Source organism: Pundamilia nyererei, unplaced genomic scaffold (assembly GCF_000239375.1).
Source record: "Pundamilia nyererei isolate P.nyererei 1_Seehausen unplaced genomic scaffold, PunNye1.0 scaffold00077, whole genome shotgun sequence".
NCBI classification, from domain to species: Eukaryota; Metazoa; Chordata; class Actinopteri; order Cichliformes; family Cichlidae; genus Pundamilia; species Pundamilia nyererei.
Window position 1 is genome coordinate 1,180,554 of NW_005187478.1, and position 18,676 is coordinate 1,199,229.

At 39.7% G+C, this 18,676-nt stretch overlaps 1 protein-coding gene across 1 annotated transcript in view; it reads right to left on the bottom strand.

Annotated features, from left to right (window-relative positions):
• The window catches only part of astn1 (astrotactin 1), a 466,944-nt gene that overhangs the window by 321,835 nt on the left and 126,433 nt on the right, over nucleotides 1-18,676 (bottom strand). Inside the window, exons 3-5 of the mRNA XM_013911994.1 lie at nucleotides 10,106-10,356; nucleotides 9,641-9,783; nucleotides 7,012-7,161 (exon numbers count right to left, since the gene is read on the bottom strand). Of these exons, the coding sequence (XP_013767448.1) occupies nucleotides 7,012-7,161; nucleotides 9,641-9,783; nucleotides 10,106-10,356 (544 nt within the window). The remainder of the gene's footprint in view (nucleotides 1-7,011; nucleotides 7,162-9,640; nucleotides 9,784-10,105; nucleotides 10,357-18,676) is intronic.

Below are 18,676 nucleotides of genomic sequence, written 5' to 3' on the forward strand. Positions count from 1 at the left end.
GTGTGTGTGTGTGTGTGTGTGTGTGTGTGTGTGTGTGTGTGTGTGTGTGTGTGTGTGTGTGTGTGTGTGGTCCTGCAATAAATTATTTTATTGCCTGGCAATAAAATAATTTATTGCCAGGCAATGAATTCCAGGATAAATAGAAGTGACTGCAAGTACATGCACATGTGAACATTTTTGTTTATGTCCCTCTGTCGTATCTTTTCATTTCCAATCCTTCCTCACTGTTTGGAAAAGATTTCTGGATTACTTTGTGTGGCTAAGAATGGGTATTTCTGGAGATTACTTTGCATCAACGAACATTACAGAATTGTTTTTAATTGGACTGAGAATAAAGCACTTTGCAGTCGAGTGTGGAAGAAAGTGAGTTATGGTCTGAGGTTAACAGATTTAAGATTAAGATTTTCAAAATGACATTTTAAAAATGTCGCTGCCTTCTTCTCTTGTTTATGATAATGGGATAATGTCTCTCAGTTTCATCAACCGTATCCTCTCTCTCTCTCTCTGCATTTCCAATATTCTTTTGTCTGTTATTACACAGGACAATATCACAGCTTGTCCAGGCACAGGTGAACATGGGAGGCATGGGTGTTTGTGCTGACAATGTGAGTGCAAAATTAAAAAATAAATAAATGTATGGTAGAAAAAGACAATAATAAGAGAGATCTGCATCGTTGTGAGATTTCACACGCTCCTGCTAACTTTGTTTTATTTATTGTTCGCAGCCCAATAATCTCCCAGGAAATGTTTATATCTATGACTCATTTTATGCCTCTTGTTTTCCAATGCTACTTTTATAACACTGCTGTATTCTGCACTCTATTATTGATAACTTTTGTCCAACGAGGTGAAAATGTCTCATAGTCCTCTAGAGTTTTCCAAAGGGCATTCATGATGTTGTCAATGATTAAACCTGTGGTGGCATTCAGTGACTCACTATGGATTCTTGTGAATACTAGAATAGTGAGAGATAAACATTTAGAGAGAAAAGACATCCACAGCAGGGAACTGAGCACACAGTGCTGCAATGACTTGAACACATAATGCCTCATTGTCAGACCTCATTTTTACTGAAGGATAAATCTGGCATATGCACTACCGGTCAAAAGTTTGGACTCACTTTCTAATTTCATAATTTTTCATTATTTTCATGAGTATTTACATTGCAGGCATCAAAACTATGAATGAACACATAAGGAATTATGTAGTAAACAAAAAAGTGTGCAATAACTCAAAACATGTTTTAGATTTTACATTCTTCAAAATAGCCACCCTCTGCTTTCATTACTGCTTTGCACACTCTTGGCTTTTGACTACCACATGAAGCTCGATGAGCTTCTTGGTCAAATAGCCCGTACACAGCATGGAGGTGTGTTTGGGGTCATTGTCCTGTTGAAAGATAAATGATGGTCTAAGTAAACGCAAACCAGATGGGATGGCATGCCGCTGCAGGATGCTACCGTAGCCATGCTGGTTTAGTGTGTCTTCAATTTTGAATAAATCCCCAACAGTGTCACCAGCAGCTGGTAGAGATGTGTCTGTTATTGGAACATTTATTTGGGCTCTGATTCAAGGTGATGTTAACTTGCTATTTCTGAGGCTGGGGACTCGGATGAATTTATCCTCAGCAGCAGAGGTGACTCTTGGTCTTCCTTTCCTGGGGTGTCCTCGTGTGAGCCGTTTCGTTGTAGCACTTGATGGCTTTGGCGCTATACTTGGGGACACATTCAACGTTTTAGCAATTTTACGGACTGACTGACGTTCAGTTCAGGTAAAAATGGACTGTCATTACTCTTTACTTAGCTGATTGGCTCTTACCATAAAATTAATTCTAACAGTTCTCAAATAAGGCTGTCAGCTGTGTACCAACCAGATTTCTGCACAGCATAACTGATGGTCCCAACCCCATTAAGAAGGCAAGAAATTCCACAAATGAAAAGCCACACCTGTGAAGTGAAACCATTTCAGGTGACTACATCATGAACATCACTGAGAGAAGGCCGAGGGTTTGCAGCGCTGTCAACAAAGCAAAGGGTGGCTACCTTTTAGGAATATAAAACATAGAACATATTTAGAGTTATTTATCCATTTTTTTCTTTTCTACATAATTGCATATATCTTCCTCCATATGTTTGATGTCTTCAGTATGTGTATACAATGTAGAAAGTAGTAAAAAATAAAGAAAAAACTATCAAATTAGAAGGTGTGCCCAAACCTTTGTCTGGTAGTATGAATATATAACTCAATCCCCCACATATGGATGCTGGAGTGCCTAGATCAGGGGTCCCCAATCCCAGTGTCATGGTCCTGGGTCTTTTGACCCAGCGTTTTAAGTTTGAGTTTATTTTGTTCATTAGGTTATCTAAGTTCATTTGGTTATTAGACTCCTTGTGTTTTCTTCCCCTGTATTTAAGCTTCCCCTCACCCTTCGTGTTTCATGCTGCGTGTCTTATGTTATCAAGTTTGTATTATCATGCATAAGTGTTTCTAGTTCTTATTATTTCCCCCTCGTGTTTCCAACCATGTTAAATCTCCCCTGCTCTTCATGCGTTTCATGTCTGTGTCTTACATTGTCAAGTTCTGGTTGTCGTGTCTAAGTCTGCATGTTTTCTGTTTTATTTTGAAAAGGGGTCTTGTGTTCTGTGCTCATGCGGTTAGTTTTACTCTTGCCTGTGCATCATTATGTTTATCCTAGTCAGCTGTTTCCTCATGTGTCTCCACTTCCCCTAATCACCTCCTGCGTATTTAAGTCCTCTGTTTTCAGTGTGTGATTGTCAGGTCGTCTGTTGTCCATGCCATGCCATGCTTCCAAGTTTCTTGTCTAGGTTTTTCTTATTGTTTGTTTAGATTCCCCAGTTTAGGTTTGTGTTAATTTTGCTTCAGTTTGCCTTGCCCTTTGTTTGTACCTTTTCTACCAGCCATATTAAACGGCTCACCTTTTGTTAACATTCAAGTTTTGTTCCCTGTTCCCTGGAGTCTGCATTTTGGGTCCTTTTTTCAATTCATACAGTCTGCCCTCGCCAGACTGTGACACCCAGTCCATGAGGGCCGGTGTCCCTGCAGGTTTTAGATCTCACCCTGGGTCAACACACCTGAATCACAAGTTTAGTTCATTACCAGGCCTCTGGAGAACTTCAAGACATGTTGAGAAGGTCATTTATCCATTTAAATCAGCTGTGTTGGATCAAGGACACATCTAAACTCAATAGAAATGTGTTGAACAACACTAGAGGCAGGACTTTAAGCCAGTAGCACAAGTCACCATCAAGTCTGCCAAGTGGTCTGTCCCCACTGCTAGTCAGAAGTCAGAAATGAGGTGATTGCACTACCAGAAGGCAACATTGCAGACATCGAGGACAGCTACGTGTACCAATCCCAAAGCCAGATGGAAACCACGAAGAGGTCACTAGGAAAGCCACAACCACCAAATACCTGCAAAGAGTCAGGCAAGTGCTGAGGAATCAGCTGAATAGAAAGAACAAGATCTGGGCTATCTTCACCTACGCCCTTCCACTGAACAGGTACCCTGCTGGGATTATAAACTGGCCAACGGAGGAGACAGAAGCAACTGGCATCAAGGCAAGAAAGCTCCTTACCATGGAGGGGTTCACCCCAAATCTAGCACCCTGAGACTGGACACTAAGTGAAAGGAAAGGAGGCAGAGGAGTGGTGAGTGTCAGAACCACTGCCCAGGATAAGACAACAAACATCAATCAGTACATTAGGAAGATGGCTAAAACTGACTGTGTGATTGCTGAATACTTCAGGCAGCAGGAACCCAAGAAAGAGGAGCAAGGAGAAAAACCATCATTGACGGCGACAGAGGAAGTGGCTAACATCCAAAACCAGTGGCTGGACAAAGCTGGACTGAAGGACAGCACAGAGGCACTAATCATGGCAGCACAGGAACAAGCTCTGAGTACAAGATCCATAGAGGCTGGGGTCTGTCACACCAGGCAAGACCCCAGGTGCAGGCTGTGTAAAGATGCTCCTGAGACACTCCAGCACATAACAGCAGGGTGCAAGATGCTAGCAGGCAGGGCATACATGGAACGCCATAACCAAGTAGCTGGCATAGTGTACAGGAACATCTGTGTCGAGTATAACCTGGAAGTCACGAGGTCAAAACGGGACATGGCCCTCAAGGTGGTCAAGAATGACTGAGCTAAGATCCTGTGATACTTCCAGATACAGCCAGACAAACTGGTGATGGGTAACCAACCGGGTATAGCAGTGGTGGACAAGCAGAGGAAAACGGCTGTAGTGATAGATGTAGCTATACCGAATGACGGCGGTATTGGGAAGAAGGAACATGAGAAGCTGGAGAAGTGCCAATGACTGAGAGAAGAACCTGAGAAGCATTCGGAGCACTCAGTGCAGTGACCTCCAAGGTAGGCGAGTGGCTCCAGCAGATCCCAGGAACAACATACGAGATCTCTGTCCAGAAGAGCAGTCCTAGAAACAGCAAAGATACTGGGCAGGACCCTCACGCTCCCAGGCCTCTATATCCTCCTTTACATTTTTAGTGAAATGCATTTTCGCTCCTACAAAACATCTTACAAAGATGCCCATATAATGAGACACAGTACTTGGAGAGGGCTTAGCCTTTTGGGTTCCAAGAGCATTTTCTGGTTACTAGTGTGGTGAACCAATATTCAGTCATTTGTCTGAAAAGAAGCAATGATGGGAAAACAAGAAAATAAATGAAAAAAACATGTCGATATGTTGTTTACAAATACAATTACCGTAGGTCACAAGTAAATGAGATCTCAGAGAAAATGTATTTCAGCTGATGCAGGTGTGATTGGTAAAAGACAGGGAATTTTTTTTCAATGCGAGTAACCACAAGCATCTTAAAGTCAAATTGAAACTCAAGTTTTACAAAAAAAATCATCAATGTTTTGTTAATTCCTTTTGTCAATTCCTTTTTATAACAAAGGTTTTATACTTTTATACTAATTGTGCATTCATGCATGTTTTTGTGATACTGACTGACAAATCTTATTAAAACATCACTGTTAGGCCAGCATTGTTAGCAGCACCATGTTAGCAGCTACCATTTCTGTGGCTACTTGCATTAACATGCATTATGCTTTGAATGTTGAGGTTACATGAAAACATTTATTTGAACTTCCCAAGTCTGACTTTAGCTTTTGTAGAGGAAACCATTAACAAAGGCAATCTGATACTAAATCTCTTTGCTTTCAATGAACAGGAGCGGCTGATCACTCTAATAACATTGAAACTGAACAACACTGAAAAAACAACAACATCTAATTGGAATTTAAGAAGCTTGGAAAGAAAAGTGACTAGACTTCTTTAAGTCAGCTCTCATCCGAGAAGCTTCCTCACTTCTAAGACCAAATAGTGGGGAGTTCAGGGTTTTTTGCACTAGTGGGAGTTGTCCCTGAAGATTGTTGTTGACCCACTATAGATCACTTGCCTCATCGCATGAGCCAAGATGTAAAAAAGGGTGTGAGTCATTAGCAGCAGAGGTTTCGGGTGTGCGTGGGTGTTAAGACGTCTGGAAAGGGATCTCGAAACTTAGTTTCGTAAGCCACCACCTCTGTTCAAAGATGGACGTTCACATACATTCACATGGACATAGATGGCTTCTTTCACTGCTCTTTCAAACCATCTGTCCTCTCTGTCCAAAAATATGAACACTGGCATCCTCGACAGAGTGACCTGTGTCCTTTAGATGCGGATGTACAGCTGAGTCTTGTCCTGTCGAGGTGGCTCTTCCATGTTGTGCCATGTGTTTATGAAGTGGCTGTTTGCCACTTTGCTTTCCAAGCTCCTTAAATTACCATGACCTGGATGACTGAAAACCTACACAGACATCTACTGGCAACCAATACTCACCTTAGCTAGCTAGGAAGACTTCATTTTTACAAAGTCCAATTGCAACGTAAAACAATTTGTCCGTCTATTCTCTATTATTGTTTATGTCCTATTACTTGTTATTAAAAAATAAAACAATTTTTACTCCTTGCCTTGCATCTGTAAGTGACCACTGCCTGGACTTGACAGAGCAGTATCATATTTATCATATCAAGTGTGTCTGGATGTTATCTGGTAAAACTCAATAATATTGAAGTCTGTTTTATTCCTGTGAACACTGTGAGTGTGTAACACGGATGCATTGAGAAAAATTGGATAATGAAGTGAAAGTCAATAATTTACGTGATCACTTGAGTGAAGATTTTTTTGCATTATGAATTACTAAAGCTCCAGGAACAGAGCTAGGCTGTGCAGCAATTTGGCAATTATATGCAAATTGCTACAGAATGAAAAACAAAACAAAACAACTATTGACCACTGAAAAACATTAGCAGCAAGTAGTGAGTAGTGGCACTTTCTCTGCTGATAAATCTACTCAAAATGTCTAGTCGGCTTACTCCACCACATTTAGGACTTGATTTCACTGCACCGACAGATTCTGAAGATAGAAACCATTTGTGTTTATGCTTGTTTCCCTAAAGCCTTGGTTTAAGGTTATTATGATTTTTTAAAGCCTCTGAACTGCATTAACTAAACTAGACACATAACTGCCATGCAGGACCTATCTTGTATAAAAAGCACAGATTACACCAGCGTTCATGGTAATACTTTGTGTTCTGCTTCTTCTTTTCACAGAGATGTGAATGAGATGTCCACACAGTATGTTATTAGTATAAGCAACAATTAAAAACTGTACATTCATTCTGTAGCTTATATTATCGTACACAAAAAGGGGAGAGAGGAGAAGAATTAAAGTTTCAGGTTGGCTTTACTGTCTGGAGGGCCATGTCAAGTATGTCAAGTCATGTGAAAACCTTTTCTTTCAAATGTAACTGCCTTCATCAAGTCCCCAGGCTGCCACCTGACAGGATCAGTGTACACATGTAACGATACAACAATGTCCAGCTAATGATCTGATGCTGCTAGTAGTCCTGGAGAGGACTCATGGATTGGTGGTGTTGATGTTATCTGCTGTCTGTGCCAAATCCATGGCAGAGATTGACTCACCGCGGGTGTTGCTGGAGAGACGTTTGCGTTGGCTGGTGGAGGTATTGTGGGGAAGCAGGGTGTTCTGCTGGTGGTTGCTATCGATGGGACTCGTGGCAATGATGTTGTCCTTGTATTTGTTCATTAGCGCCAACTTGGTGTTGTCACTCACTGCAGATAAGAAGAATGATTTTTTAAATGTAAGCTAGGAGACGTACCAACCTTAAAGCATCCTAAAGTCACGTGTTTTATATTTGACACATGAGTTTGAGGTGGAAGGTTCAATAAACACTCTTTTTTGTTTAATTGAATTTTTGGGCAAAGAGTTAAAATGAGAAAGCACCCACTTGGAAAAACATTTTTGTTTCTTTGCTTTGGCTTGACGTGGCAAGCATAAAGTATTACCAATACTAAGAAAGAAAATCCAGGATGTTGTTTGCTGTACCAGAAGTCAAACAGGCAAAATTAAAGACAGACAAAAGCTGGCATGAAATGAAAACTTATTAGGGCATTAGACAGAGCCCATTTAAGCCTCAGAGGGAAAAATGATCTATTTCTGTAAATATTAAGAGCTGAAGTTCCATGGAAACACTAAAAATCAAATATTACTGCAGATATGTGACTGTCATGGTATTTAGTCACAGACACTGTTTGTCATGGTAGCTGTAATTTTCTGCCAATGTCAGTATGTCCTCCACTTTGTTCCAGTTTAAAAAAAAAAAAAAGCACACATCTGTGTCATGGATTCGGATTAAACTTAATTCAGGATCTCTGTGGATGATGTTTTCAGAGCCACTACAATGCCTTGTCTCACCATAATTTCTAAAATATGTGTGCATTAGCTTAGAGAATTGCAAAATAGCAAAAAGAAATGAGCAAAAGCATGAATTATTAACAAAAATAAACAAATCCATCAGTATTTTAAAACGTCGCTTGCAGACGTCTAGTATGTGGTATATTTTCTAATACATGTCATTGTATTCAATAATTAATAAACCCAACTAGTTTTTTCAGTATATTTGTCCATCTCAGTGTAATTCAAACTAATAAATAATGACACAAAATGTCTTAATAACAATAAACTACAGATAATTTAACATGTATTTCTCTATTATTAATGTCTTTTTTTAAAATATGGAAACAATAAAATGTTGCAATTGTGCAAAAGAAAAATCTTTATGAAAATGTTGATATTTTAAAGAAATAAAGTTTTATTTCAAAACATTTAAACGAGACATTTGGTAGAACAACAGTAGCCGCACTACCAGGTACAGTAAACTGTAAGACAAGATTATTTTGAAGAAGTACAAAGTGCACAAGTGACAACAGACACGAAATACCCCTGACATCTTGTTTTTCATTTGTTTATGTATGTGTACCTACTACATTATACATAGAGCAGAGAAAAGGTCAGAGGAGCCAAAACACATTTACTGAAATTCATTATTTTAAGTCTAAATTCAAATGTTATTTTCTGAGTGACCTCTCTGATGTTCACGCTATTTACTATTCCATGCATGAGCTGCTGTCTCCATGTTTTATTTCTCTAGTTCATTGCGTTACACATCTTAAATGCATTATGCACAGGATTACTCTGCTCCATAAGCGCTGGGGTGGAGCGGTTTGGATTTTACAAGAGCACAGCTATAAGAGATCTCCTGATGAATCCGAGTGGTGACTCTCTCCTTAGTTGAAATTCAGAGGCTGTACCTTCATCACAACTGCTCCACTTCATGAAGTAATTCTCATGGGAGTGGTGCTCAACTCCAAAGTCCACCAATTATGAAAAATGCTTTCTCTAAAACATAAAATCCAGATTTCTTGGCAGGTACGTGGCTCCATAATTATGTCAGTGGTGACAAAAATACTCTTTAAAGTTTTTATATTTATATGTGATCTGCATCCTACATGGGTCACACAGCTGATGTTATTCTACTAACTGTAGAAACAAGTGAACAAGATGCCTTATGTTTGTGGATTTCCACCATGCATGTTTGTAAAAATGTTTTTTTATCCTCTATCATTCCCTCCAAATTCATTTAGATAATTACTTCTAACCTATGAGAGAAAATAAAACTTATGTGTTTTAATTAAAAATCCAATTAATTTTTCATTTATTTCACTCTGCAATTGCTGCAACTGAGTTTGTGCAATACACAAACATAACCCCCTTTGACGCATTGTCTTGTAACTTAGAAAACCGTGTGGCTGAGGAGGAGGAAAAACAAATGCATTAATAAGATGGGTAGATGAACATCTGCAATAAAATGTAACTGCTTTATGACTATAAAAGATAACATTTCATAGCAACATGGAGTCTCAACCTCTATCATTGCTTAGAAAAATGCACAGTGTCAGATGAAAACAAACAAAGAAACATCTCCGGCTTGGAGCTACGCGCTTGTCTCTCGTTTGGTAGGACATGAAATTATCTGTGTTTATCTGCTGAAAATGAGTAACAGCATAAGATGAAATAAAACAATAAATACTCTTTAATGCTAAATACCAATAACAGCCAATAAGCCGATGACCCTAAAGTCAAGGTAAATAATCTGTACTTGTAATTATCATGAGAAATATCGTTCAGTGCACTTGTTCTTTAGGTCGCGTGTCTTTTCTGACCTGGCTGTTTGTGCATCTTTCAGCTTACCAGGTGCGAGGTCCATATTATTCTTGTCATTACAGCCCTGGAGCGAGTCCAGGGTACGGGTGACTTGGCTGGCAAATTCCTCCCCACCATTCATGCACTCCCGCTGCAGATGGTGACGCAGGTCGGTAATGTCATACTCATACCTGGGGATGTAGTTGAAATCAATTAGCGAAATCATTATCAGGCTTGTCTAAATTAGAATAAATGTCACAAGTGGCTAATGTGTGACGCAATGTACTGATAAAGGCATCAAAACACATTACAGGCTAATACAATAAAACCAAGTGTGTTGTGTACAGGCTGATTTGTGGAAGCAGCTGTCTATATTCAGGCAATATTAGGCTCTGCTTGTGTAGCATGGAATTAACAAGATACTGTTATTCAACTCAGCAATGTGTACGCATGCTGTGTGCTTATATTTAGGGCTTGAGCTCTAACCATCCCACATCCAAACCCTGCTTGTACCCATCCAAAATCGGTGTCTCCCGGATACTGAGGGTACCGCTGGAGTTTGGACCCTGACCCCGGGAGTTCCTCAAGCTCTCGCGTGCCTGGCCTCCCATCAGCACTGATGGGATGTAGTGGATCTCATTAGCTGCCTCAGCACTCGCGCTCTTCTGGGGCTGAGGGATGCGGCGGCGTTTACACCAGCGCCTGCGAGTGTAGAGGATCAGGACCAGGCAGAGGATGGACAGCAGAAGGGCAATCATCCCGCCCTGAGGGGAGGAGGGTGGCATTTGGAGGAGAGACAGAAAAAAAAGGGGGGGAGAGGAGACAGAAGCGGAGAGAGAGAAAGCAGTGTGAGTCAAAGGCGAGAACAGAGTCAGAAAATCTTGCCAATAGAATACGGATCAAAGTCAAAGTCGCGATGCCAACAGCAACATTTGAAAAAGGTTGCAGCGACAGTTTACTGTCTTGAATTACGCCTACAGTGTTTTTACATGACGCCAGCTCTCTGAAACATTCCTCTACTTTGCTTCAAGGTGAAACGGAAGCAGAATACGCCTTTTATCTTCATTTGTTTAAACTAATCTTAACTCATGGCAACATTTTAAGTGCTGAGATTTTTTCTTAAATTTAAAAAATGCACTTATTCATGTTGTTGCATGTGTCATACCTCAACAGATAGGCACAACAGTTTGGCTCTGTGTAAGAATCCAACCCTCTAATTAAAATGTTCCATCTCATTAGGTCAACACAAAAGTCAGAAAATCATACGCTGTGGTTTAATGGAGTACATGCCAAACAGTCTTGCCCAGGAGCAGCACCTTCAGCCCTCACATTGATGAAGAACATTACATTTTCCAATACAGGTTGCATTTGTTTGCACTGTATAAATTGCATACGCTGCAAAATGTAGACTGCTTGTGCATGCTTATGTTTTCATATGATTAAGGTCTTTGACAATGAACTGAATTTTTAAAATAAAAATATAATACTTGTCTATGAAAGTATAGTAATCTTAGAAAACACACGCATGTAGCAAGTGGAAAGAGAATGAAAAAACAGTAACCAACAACGCTGTTATTTACATGCAAAGCTGTAAATACCACTAAAGGGAAAACAATACTGAATACAGGATCACTCTTCAGTTTCACATCCACTGACACTGTTATAAAGCCCAAGCTGATCTGATGGGAAGCATATGCAAAGAAAAAAAGAAATAACTATGAAGGCTGTTATGAAGTTTACACACATTTACAGGAATGAAGCTCATGGTAAATTTAGGCTTTAATGATTTGCATGACTTCTATATTCTTTTTCCATGCTGACTAATTTCAGTGACTTTAAATACCAAGAATTAGGTGCACAGGTTTGAATTTTTGTCTATTAACGGTCTATTACCCTTCAATTAGAGATCACATTTGACTAAAACTGTGTTTTTTTGCCAGCACAAAAAGGACTGGTTTGTTCTGACCAATACTCAGAACACTGGGAAAGAATTCTAGAATATATACAAATCTGTTAGGAAGTCAGTAAGTACAGTGTACGTGTGATGTTTAAGGATCAATGCTTTTAAAAACAATGTAACGCTGGTGACCACCTGTAGTATGAACTTGAAAATCGCTTCACTGTGAAGTGATCATATTCACAAGATTATCAGAAAACCTGACCTCTGACGCTGAGTTTGAGGTCACCACGATTTAAACTTTTCCTACTTTTTAGCAGATGCTACTATGGCATCAATTTGACAGTGCAAAGGCACCTCCTTCTCAAGTTATGGCATTCACAAACTTGGGTGTCCATGCTGGCCACCCGCTCTGCAGTGATATCAGTCTTTTAAATGAGGGTTAAAATCTGTTGTAGAATAGTTTGCATTAGCTCATAGCTCTATAACTGGCAGAGCTAGTCCTGCTAGTCAGGCAATCGTCTCGCTGCCAGTTGTTGATTCTCACCATCCACTACTTTGCTCTTTGATAGATACATAAACCTGAAAACTACTTTTACACAGCCAGAATGGCTGTGTAAAAGTAGTTTCATGTCTCATGTACTGCTGTCTCTGTTTACATCAGGACTACTAAGGCAAAATAAGATCTACTATTAAGCATTTACTGCAAATAAAAATGGATTAAGGAATGTAACCAACACAATTTTGAGAAACCTGGTTATTCATTTCCTATTTTGGAGTTTCGAAGGTCCTCTACCATCTGCCAGTGGGTTGTGGAGTACCCTCAGCACACCTGCTTTTCAAAACATGGTAGAGGTGCAGAGCTGCAGATAGTGACCAAAGTGTCATCATGTTTGTTTTAGTACCTGTCACATGCATTTGATGCTTCACACCAGTGAACTTGCATCATCACTCAGCTAGTCTGAGAAGAGAACAGGTAAGCTCAGCTGACGTTCCCCTGTTAGGTGACTGATGTTGGCTGCGTAGTTTTGAATGGCCTCTCTTTCAGGTTTTCCCACATTTTCCATGATCCATTCACCATCCACGGAGTGACAACTGAGACTCATTTCATTTCCACGGGTTTTGGATGTGTATCCATTCCCATCTCACATTTTATCTGCGGCTTCACAATGTACTTGTTGAAATTTGTATCATTTTAATCTCTAGCAGTGAAACTCAAGCTACAACAAAAGACTTCGTTAGTTGCTTCCAGTGTTACTCTCTGCAGACACTGAAGCTGCAGTGTGATCAGCTCGGGCCCATTTCACATCACAACGCAGAGATGTGACAAAAGTCAAAAACAAATGTGCCCCGCTCGCGGCCTGTGGAAACGCACAAGACAGAAGTCAATTGTGACATTCAACTCAGGAGGTACTGATCTCAGATGACTGGGTCAGGTCACATAACTGTTTTTATTTTCCTCTTTTTCCCTCTGATTTTAACGACTTATGAGGGAGCTGATGGTGTAGAAGCATGCAGTGGCATCTACACCCGCAGAGAAGGCACAAGATGGACAGATGAAGGGCGACGAGCCTGCCCTGAGGACAGGTTAGCAGAGTGGATCGAGACAGAATCAGACAGAAACCGGAGAGAGAGAGCCAATGAAAGGGTTTACAGTCAAAGGGAGAGCAGAAAAAGCGAGAGCAGAGTCAGAGAATCCTGCCAAGAAGCAGGATATGGATCAAAGTCAAGGCAAGTCAAAAGCACACAGCCTGTGAAAACACAGTGAGAGAGGGATTCTAAGTCTGAATATCAGCCCGCAGCTCCTCTATAGATAAAGGCAATGATTGTTCATGGGCAGTTTTATGTTTTTGAGTGTGACTGTTTTGAATATTTAAAGTAATGAAAGACCGAGAATGATGAGATAACATTCAGACAAGACTGTAACACATAACACTGCATGCACTGTGCATGCAATTTATCACCTCCCTGCGACTAATCTGATACCAGCAGCTGAGCTCCATCAAAAAATCAAAATCAGATAAATTGTGCAATTTGGAAAAGGTCAAAAAGAGTTATGAAAATGTCAACTTGACAGTGCACGTAGAGACAGACGGGAGGAATCTAACACACACGACCTTTTTTTCTTTTAAGAATTAAACCCACCAGTCTGAAAAATTTACAGCAAACTGGATAAATTCTCCCTCCGGCTAGGTGTTCACGTGTTTACTTAACTTGATACATAAACATCCAAAATGATCTTCTTTCTCCTGTTCATTCAAAATAATAAGTAAAGTACACCAGTGCCTAACTGATCCTGCCTGTAAGCGATACTCATTCACCACACTGGTTAAGTGAAACTGATTCAAAAACAGTGACCGGAAAAAAAATCAATTAGAAAAAAACTGCGTCAGCTCAGTCAAACAAGTACAGTTATGCAAAGATAAGCAAAAATGATTAACTGAAAAATGGATTTCAATGAGTCATTTACATAAAATATCCCTTTTCAAACATATTAGGGAGTCTGTGGCTGAATAAAAATGGGATTTTGGTTGCTATTATTAATTTAAATCAGCAAATGTTGCGGCCGATTTGCATAAGTTGTTTGTTTAATCTGCACAGTCAAGGACATTAACAAATAGCACCATGATATGGGTACTTGTGCAGTAAATCTGCATGTGCAGTGGACAGAAAGGAGACGAGGGTCATTTTGTTTGCGACGATTACATTTTTAGCTCTTTGAAAGTCACCCTTGCAAACCTCTTTTCACAGAAATGAAGCAGTGACTCTAAATGCAACTGAACCAACGGAGGATCTGACATTTCTCTCTACCAGAACAGTCGTGGACGCTGACAGCAGCAACACACTTAAAGTTGCACTAAAACTGTATAAATGAGTCTCTGTGAACCATTTGCTGCCTGCTAAGAGAACAACATTAACAACTTGTGGCTGAAACTATTAAAGAATTTAGTAGGTAAACAGCCAGTCTCACACATTTGGTGGAGAGCAAAACAAGAGCAAGACCTACAGTTTATATAAAACATGACAAATTAGCACCCAAGTAAATCTCAATTTGCTTGTAGCCTTCATTACAAGGAAATGGCTTTAACGGGGTTTTTATCTCAGTTTCTTTTTAGTCTTTTAATGATTGTGGAAAAAAAACTTTTTTGCATTTATTTTTACTATGATGCTTCTGTGACATCTCCTGTGCAGTGGTGATTTTGCCTCTCCCTTAAAGCCTCACTCCCTGTTTAGTGTGACTTGAGGGTGGCTGAGTGAAAGAGAGCCTTCAGTCAGCAGCATCTATGTGAAGAAAGTAAAACTATCGAGGTTTTGTTGTTGAACCCGTGGATGCGGATCATATAGATTCTCTCACGTGGTGCCTTTCTATAGTATGCCTCCCATTGCTTTAAGCATTGGTTATCTCTTGCTTGCCCGGGGTAGTTGCCATGTAGATTCCCAAGGCATGTGAGTCTACTGCCACCTGGGGCTCTCTCCACCCCTGCCTGCACCCGCAGATATCCCACAGTGATGGCAGACAGGCTTGCCCCTGTTGCAAGGGCAAGCCTGTCTTGCCCTTGTAACAGTCAAAAACACTCTCCAGTCAGGACCCCGTGAACCAGCGTCCTCCACCACTTTCTTCCCTTTATGTGTTTTTCATTTTCATTTCAAGTTAAAGAAAGCGTCCTCCAAAAGACATAATCCCATTCACTCATACATATTTGTGTTAACTGATCAAGACTATGTGCCGACTGTAACATCAGAATGACTTTTTTGTTTGTGCTCTACATCTACCTTTTTTCAGACATGCAACTAAAATGTCTAGATCCCTCTTTCTGTATGTACTGCATTTCTCAACGCGAATGATTCAAAGCATGCCGAAGCGTAAGTAAAAGTATATGCATAAAAATATGTCTGCAATGAGCCTGTTTTACACAGTCAGGAGGAAGCTGGAGGGAATGGGACAACGATCTATCAGAGGTGTGAGAGAACGGCAGAGTCCAGAGTCTTTGGGTTTGAGTTAATCATGCAGGAGAGTCGTCTGGTTTCTGCAAATCACAAAAACGAAAAGGAGTTCCAGCAGCAGGCTGAAAAAACAAACAAACAAACACTAATATTTCTTTTAAACCTGCATGACTATCCTTGAACGTTAGTTTGTTCAACATATTTTATACTTATGTGTTTTCAACTGATTTTTTGTTATTAGAGTTACTCATTATTTTCTCAAACACTGCACAACAAATTGAAAAGCTGAGGAATTTTTCCATTTGATAAATAAACATATAGATTTATAAGTACTGAAGCACAAATGTATTTTTAAGCACCCCATTGTTTCATTCATCCCTGAGTAAACTTCAATAAGATGTCAAATGTCAGGTACTGATAATGGTCCTCAATCAAATCTACCTCAGTGACAAATGTAATTCAAGCCCATCAACCAGCATTAGTGCCCATACATGGAGGGGGCTAATACAGGCGATGCAGGGAAAAAACTGTTTAATGCCAGGCATTACTTGGAATCCAAGTGGAGACTAAGTGAACTGTGTTCTCTTATAGAGCCAATAAAACCAAACCACACATCAAAGCATGCCAGCGCTCCAGCCCCATAATCCACTTACTAACGGATGAGGATGATGTTATAATGGCACCAGTGCTCCTTATGACTTACACCCCTGTCATGTAACTCCTGAATGGAGGAAAGAAGACATGGCCTTTCTCAGGCTGACGGAGCAGGCATAGTATTAGAGCTGAGCTATCAATCTGTCACTTAGTCTCTGAATGCGAGGCATTAAGAATCAGGAAGGCGGAAAGATCGGGACTATCTGACAGCTACAAGATAGCAAAAGGAAGCTTCTTGCATGGAATATAATAAACTTTATCTCCACTAAAGGGCCGCTGATTGAATTTGATATCAGATTACAATATTAATGGCTGAAACTGATAGTTTTCTAACAATGAATCCTTACAATGCATTTGTTATTACGCTAGCTCCTAACCTGCAGTTAATGTTGTCAAAATATAACATTGGATACGTACAATGAAATGAAATGGAATGAAGAATGAAATGAAAGTTAGATTGAGAGGATTTTTAGCAATAGGCTTTATGATCCAGTGCAGATTTTGACATTGAACAAATGTGAAAGTCGCAACCCTATTTCACACGTGTCACACAAGGGCCTCTCCACTGGAAATGAATATTAATGACATAACTGGCTTCTATCATTTGATTCAATTTGGTGTATTTCATAAAAGCTAATATAGCATGAAGCCATGATAGTTTGACTCTGTGTGCTAATGGGGTATTAACGTGAATTATGTTACAGTTGTAAGTTGTAGTTGTAATGGTAAAAGTTTTAAATGCTTGAAAGATGTTTTATGCTCGAGCTTTTTCTTTTTTTCCATTTCCATTCCACTGCTTTGAAATCCACAGTGGGTTTTGTATGAGATCACATAATTCATTTTATAATGGTGGAAAAATGAGTCCATAGTGTCAAAATGTTATCTTTTGATGTGTTATCTTCAGCCAGTTTATCAGAAACAAACTGGTATATTTTTATATATTTTAGATGTAGTTTGAAACACGAATTTCTGTTAACGTGACACACAGGGATTGTCAGGCTGTCACAGTGAGTCCAGGACTCTGCTTCTCATAATATAATAACTCATAATTCATGCTTCCCACATCATTACTCCAGTCAGCCTATTGTTACTACAAAGTCTCTACAAGCCTGAATTACTGCCTATTAGTAATGCTTATGTTCTGTATTTTAGTGGTGTGAAAAGTTCCTGTTTGTTTGTATGTTTGTCACACTTAAACGTTTCAGATCATCAAACAAATTTAAATATTAGACACGTTTATTATTAAGGGGGAAAAATCCAAACCTACATGGGCCTATGTGAAAAAGTGATTCACCCATCAACCTAATAACTGGTTGGGCCACCCTTAGCAGCAACAATTACAATCAAGTGTTTATGATAACAAAGCAATGAGTCCTTTACAGCAGCGGTCCCCAACCCCCGGGCCTCGGACCGGTACCGGTCCGTGAGTCGTTTGGTACCGGGCCGCGAGAGTTGAAGCTCAGGTGTGAAATGTCTGGTTTTCAGGGTTTTTATCGGTGTTCAGCGTTATTTTGTTATCGTTTTTATCGTTTACTCTGTTTTCCTGGGTCTTTCCACGTGTGTTATGAATAAATCTTCTGTTTTTCGGTACCGGTACTAGTTTTATTTTGTTGTATTTATCCGCGACACCTTAAAGGCCGGTCCGTGAAAATATTGCCGGGCATAAACCGGTCCGTGGCACAAAAAAGGTTGGGGATCGCTGCTTTACAGCACTGTGGAGGAATTTTCTTTACTTGTGTTATCTTTGTTTGATGATCTGAAAGATTTAAGTGTGACAAACATAAAAAGTAGGAAATCAGGGACCACCATAGACAGAGAAGCACAAGTACAACACAGCAAACCCTCTTCATTGAATGTGAGGTGACTGACTATCAGTTATCTAGTTCTATATTTATGTGTAATTCATTGATATTACAGTGTGAGATCCATCAGATTCACCCTAGCAGTTGATTGATGGACAATGTACGCTAACCTTGCAGTAATTAAGCAACATATTTCTGTGCTGGGAAGAAAAAAAAAAGATTTTGTCCACTATGACTTTTTCATGTTACTGATGCAAACACATCAAATTTGGTTTGTTAGTTGTCTCTATGTGATTATGCAAAATATTTAAATTCTAATATTTCTGTTTGAACTTCACTAAATAAACCAATCTGTGGCATCACAAATGTAGAACTGTGTAAAAGTTTTGAGTCTTTATACTTTACTTCCAAGGATCCAGATCTTCTCATTATAGTGATCTCGGGCAACATCTCTCCAGGGTATCTGAGCATCTTTCACAGTTTTTCCTTTCGTCACTGGCTGCTTCTTCATGCATTTTCAATCCAGTCCTTGTTTTTTTAATCTTTTTCAGAACAATGCTTTCTTGTTAAGCCAATATACAGTGACCTATAAATTACTATGAATTATACGAAGCGGTGGCAGGCCAAAAGGACTATGTATAACACATGAAATCACATCATTAAGAAACAGCGAAAACCTGAGAAAACCCGAGAAATTCATCTGACCCCTCAGGTGACCCGTCTACAATTCTCTGAAGCCTCATCTGAAATGGTGTTAGTGGCTGTCAAGAAGCCATTCTTAAGGAA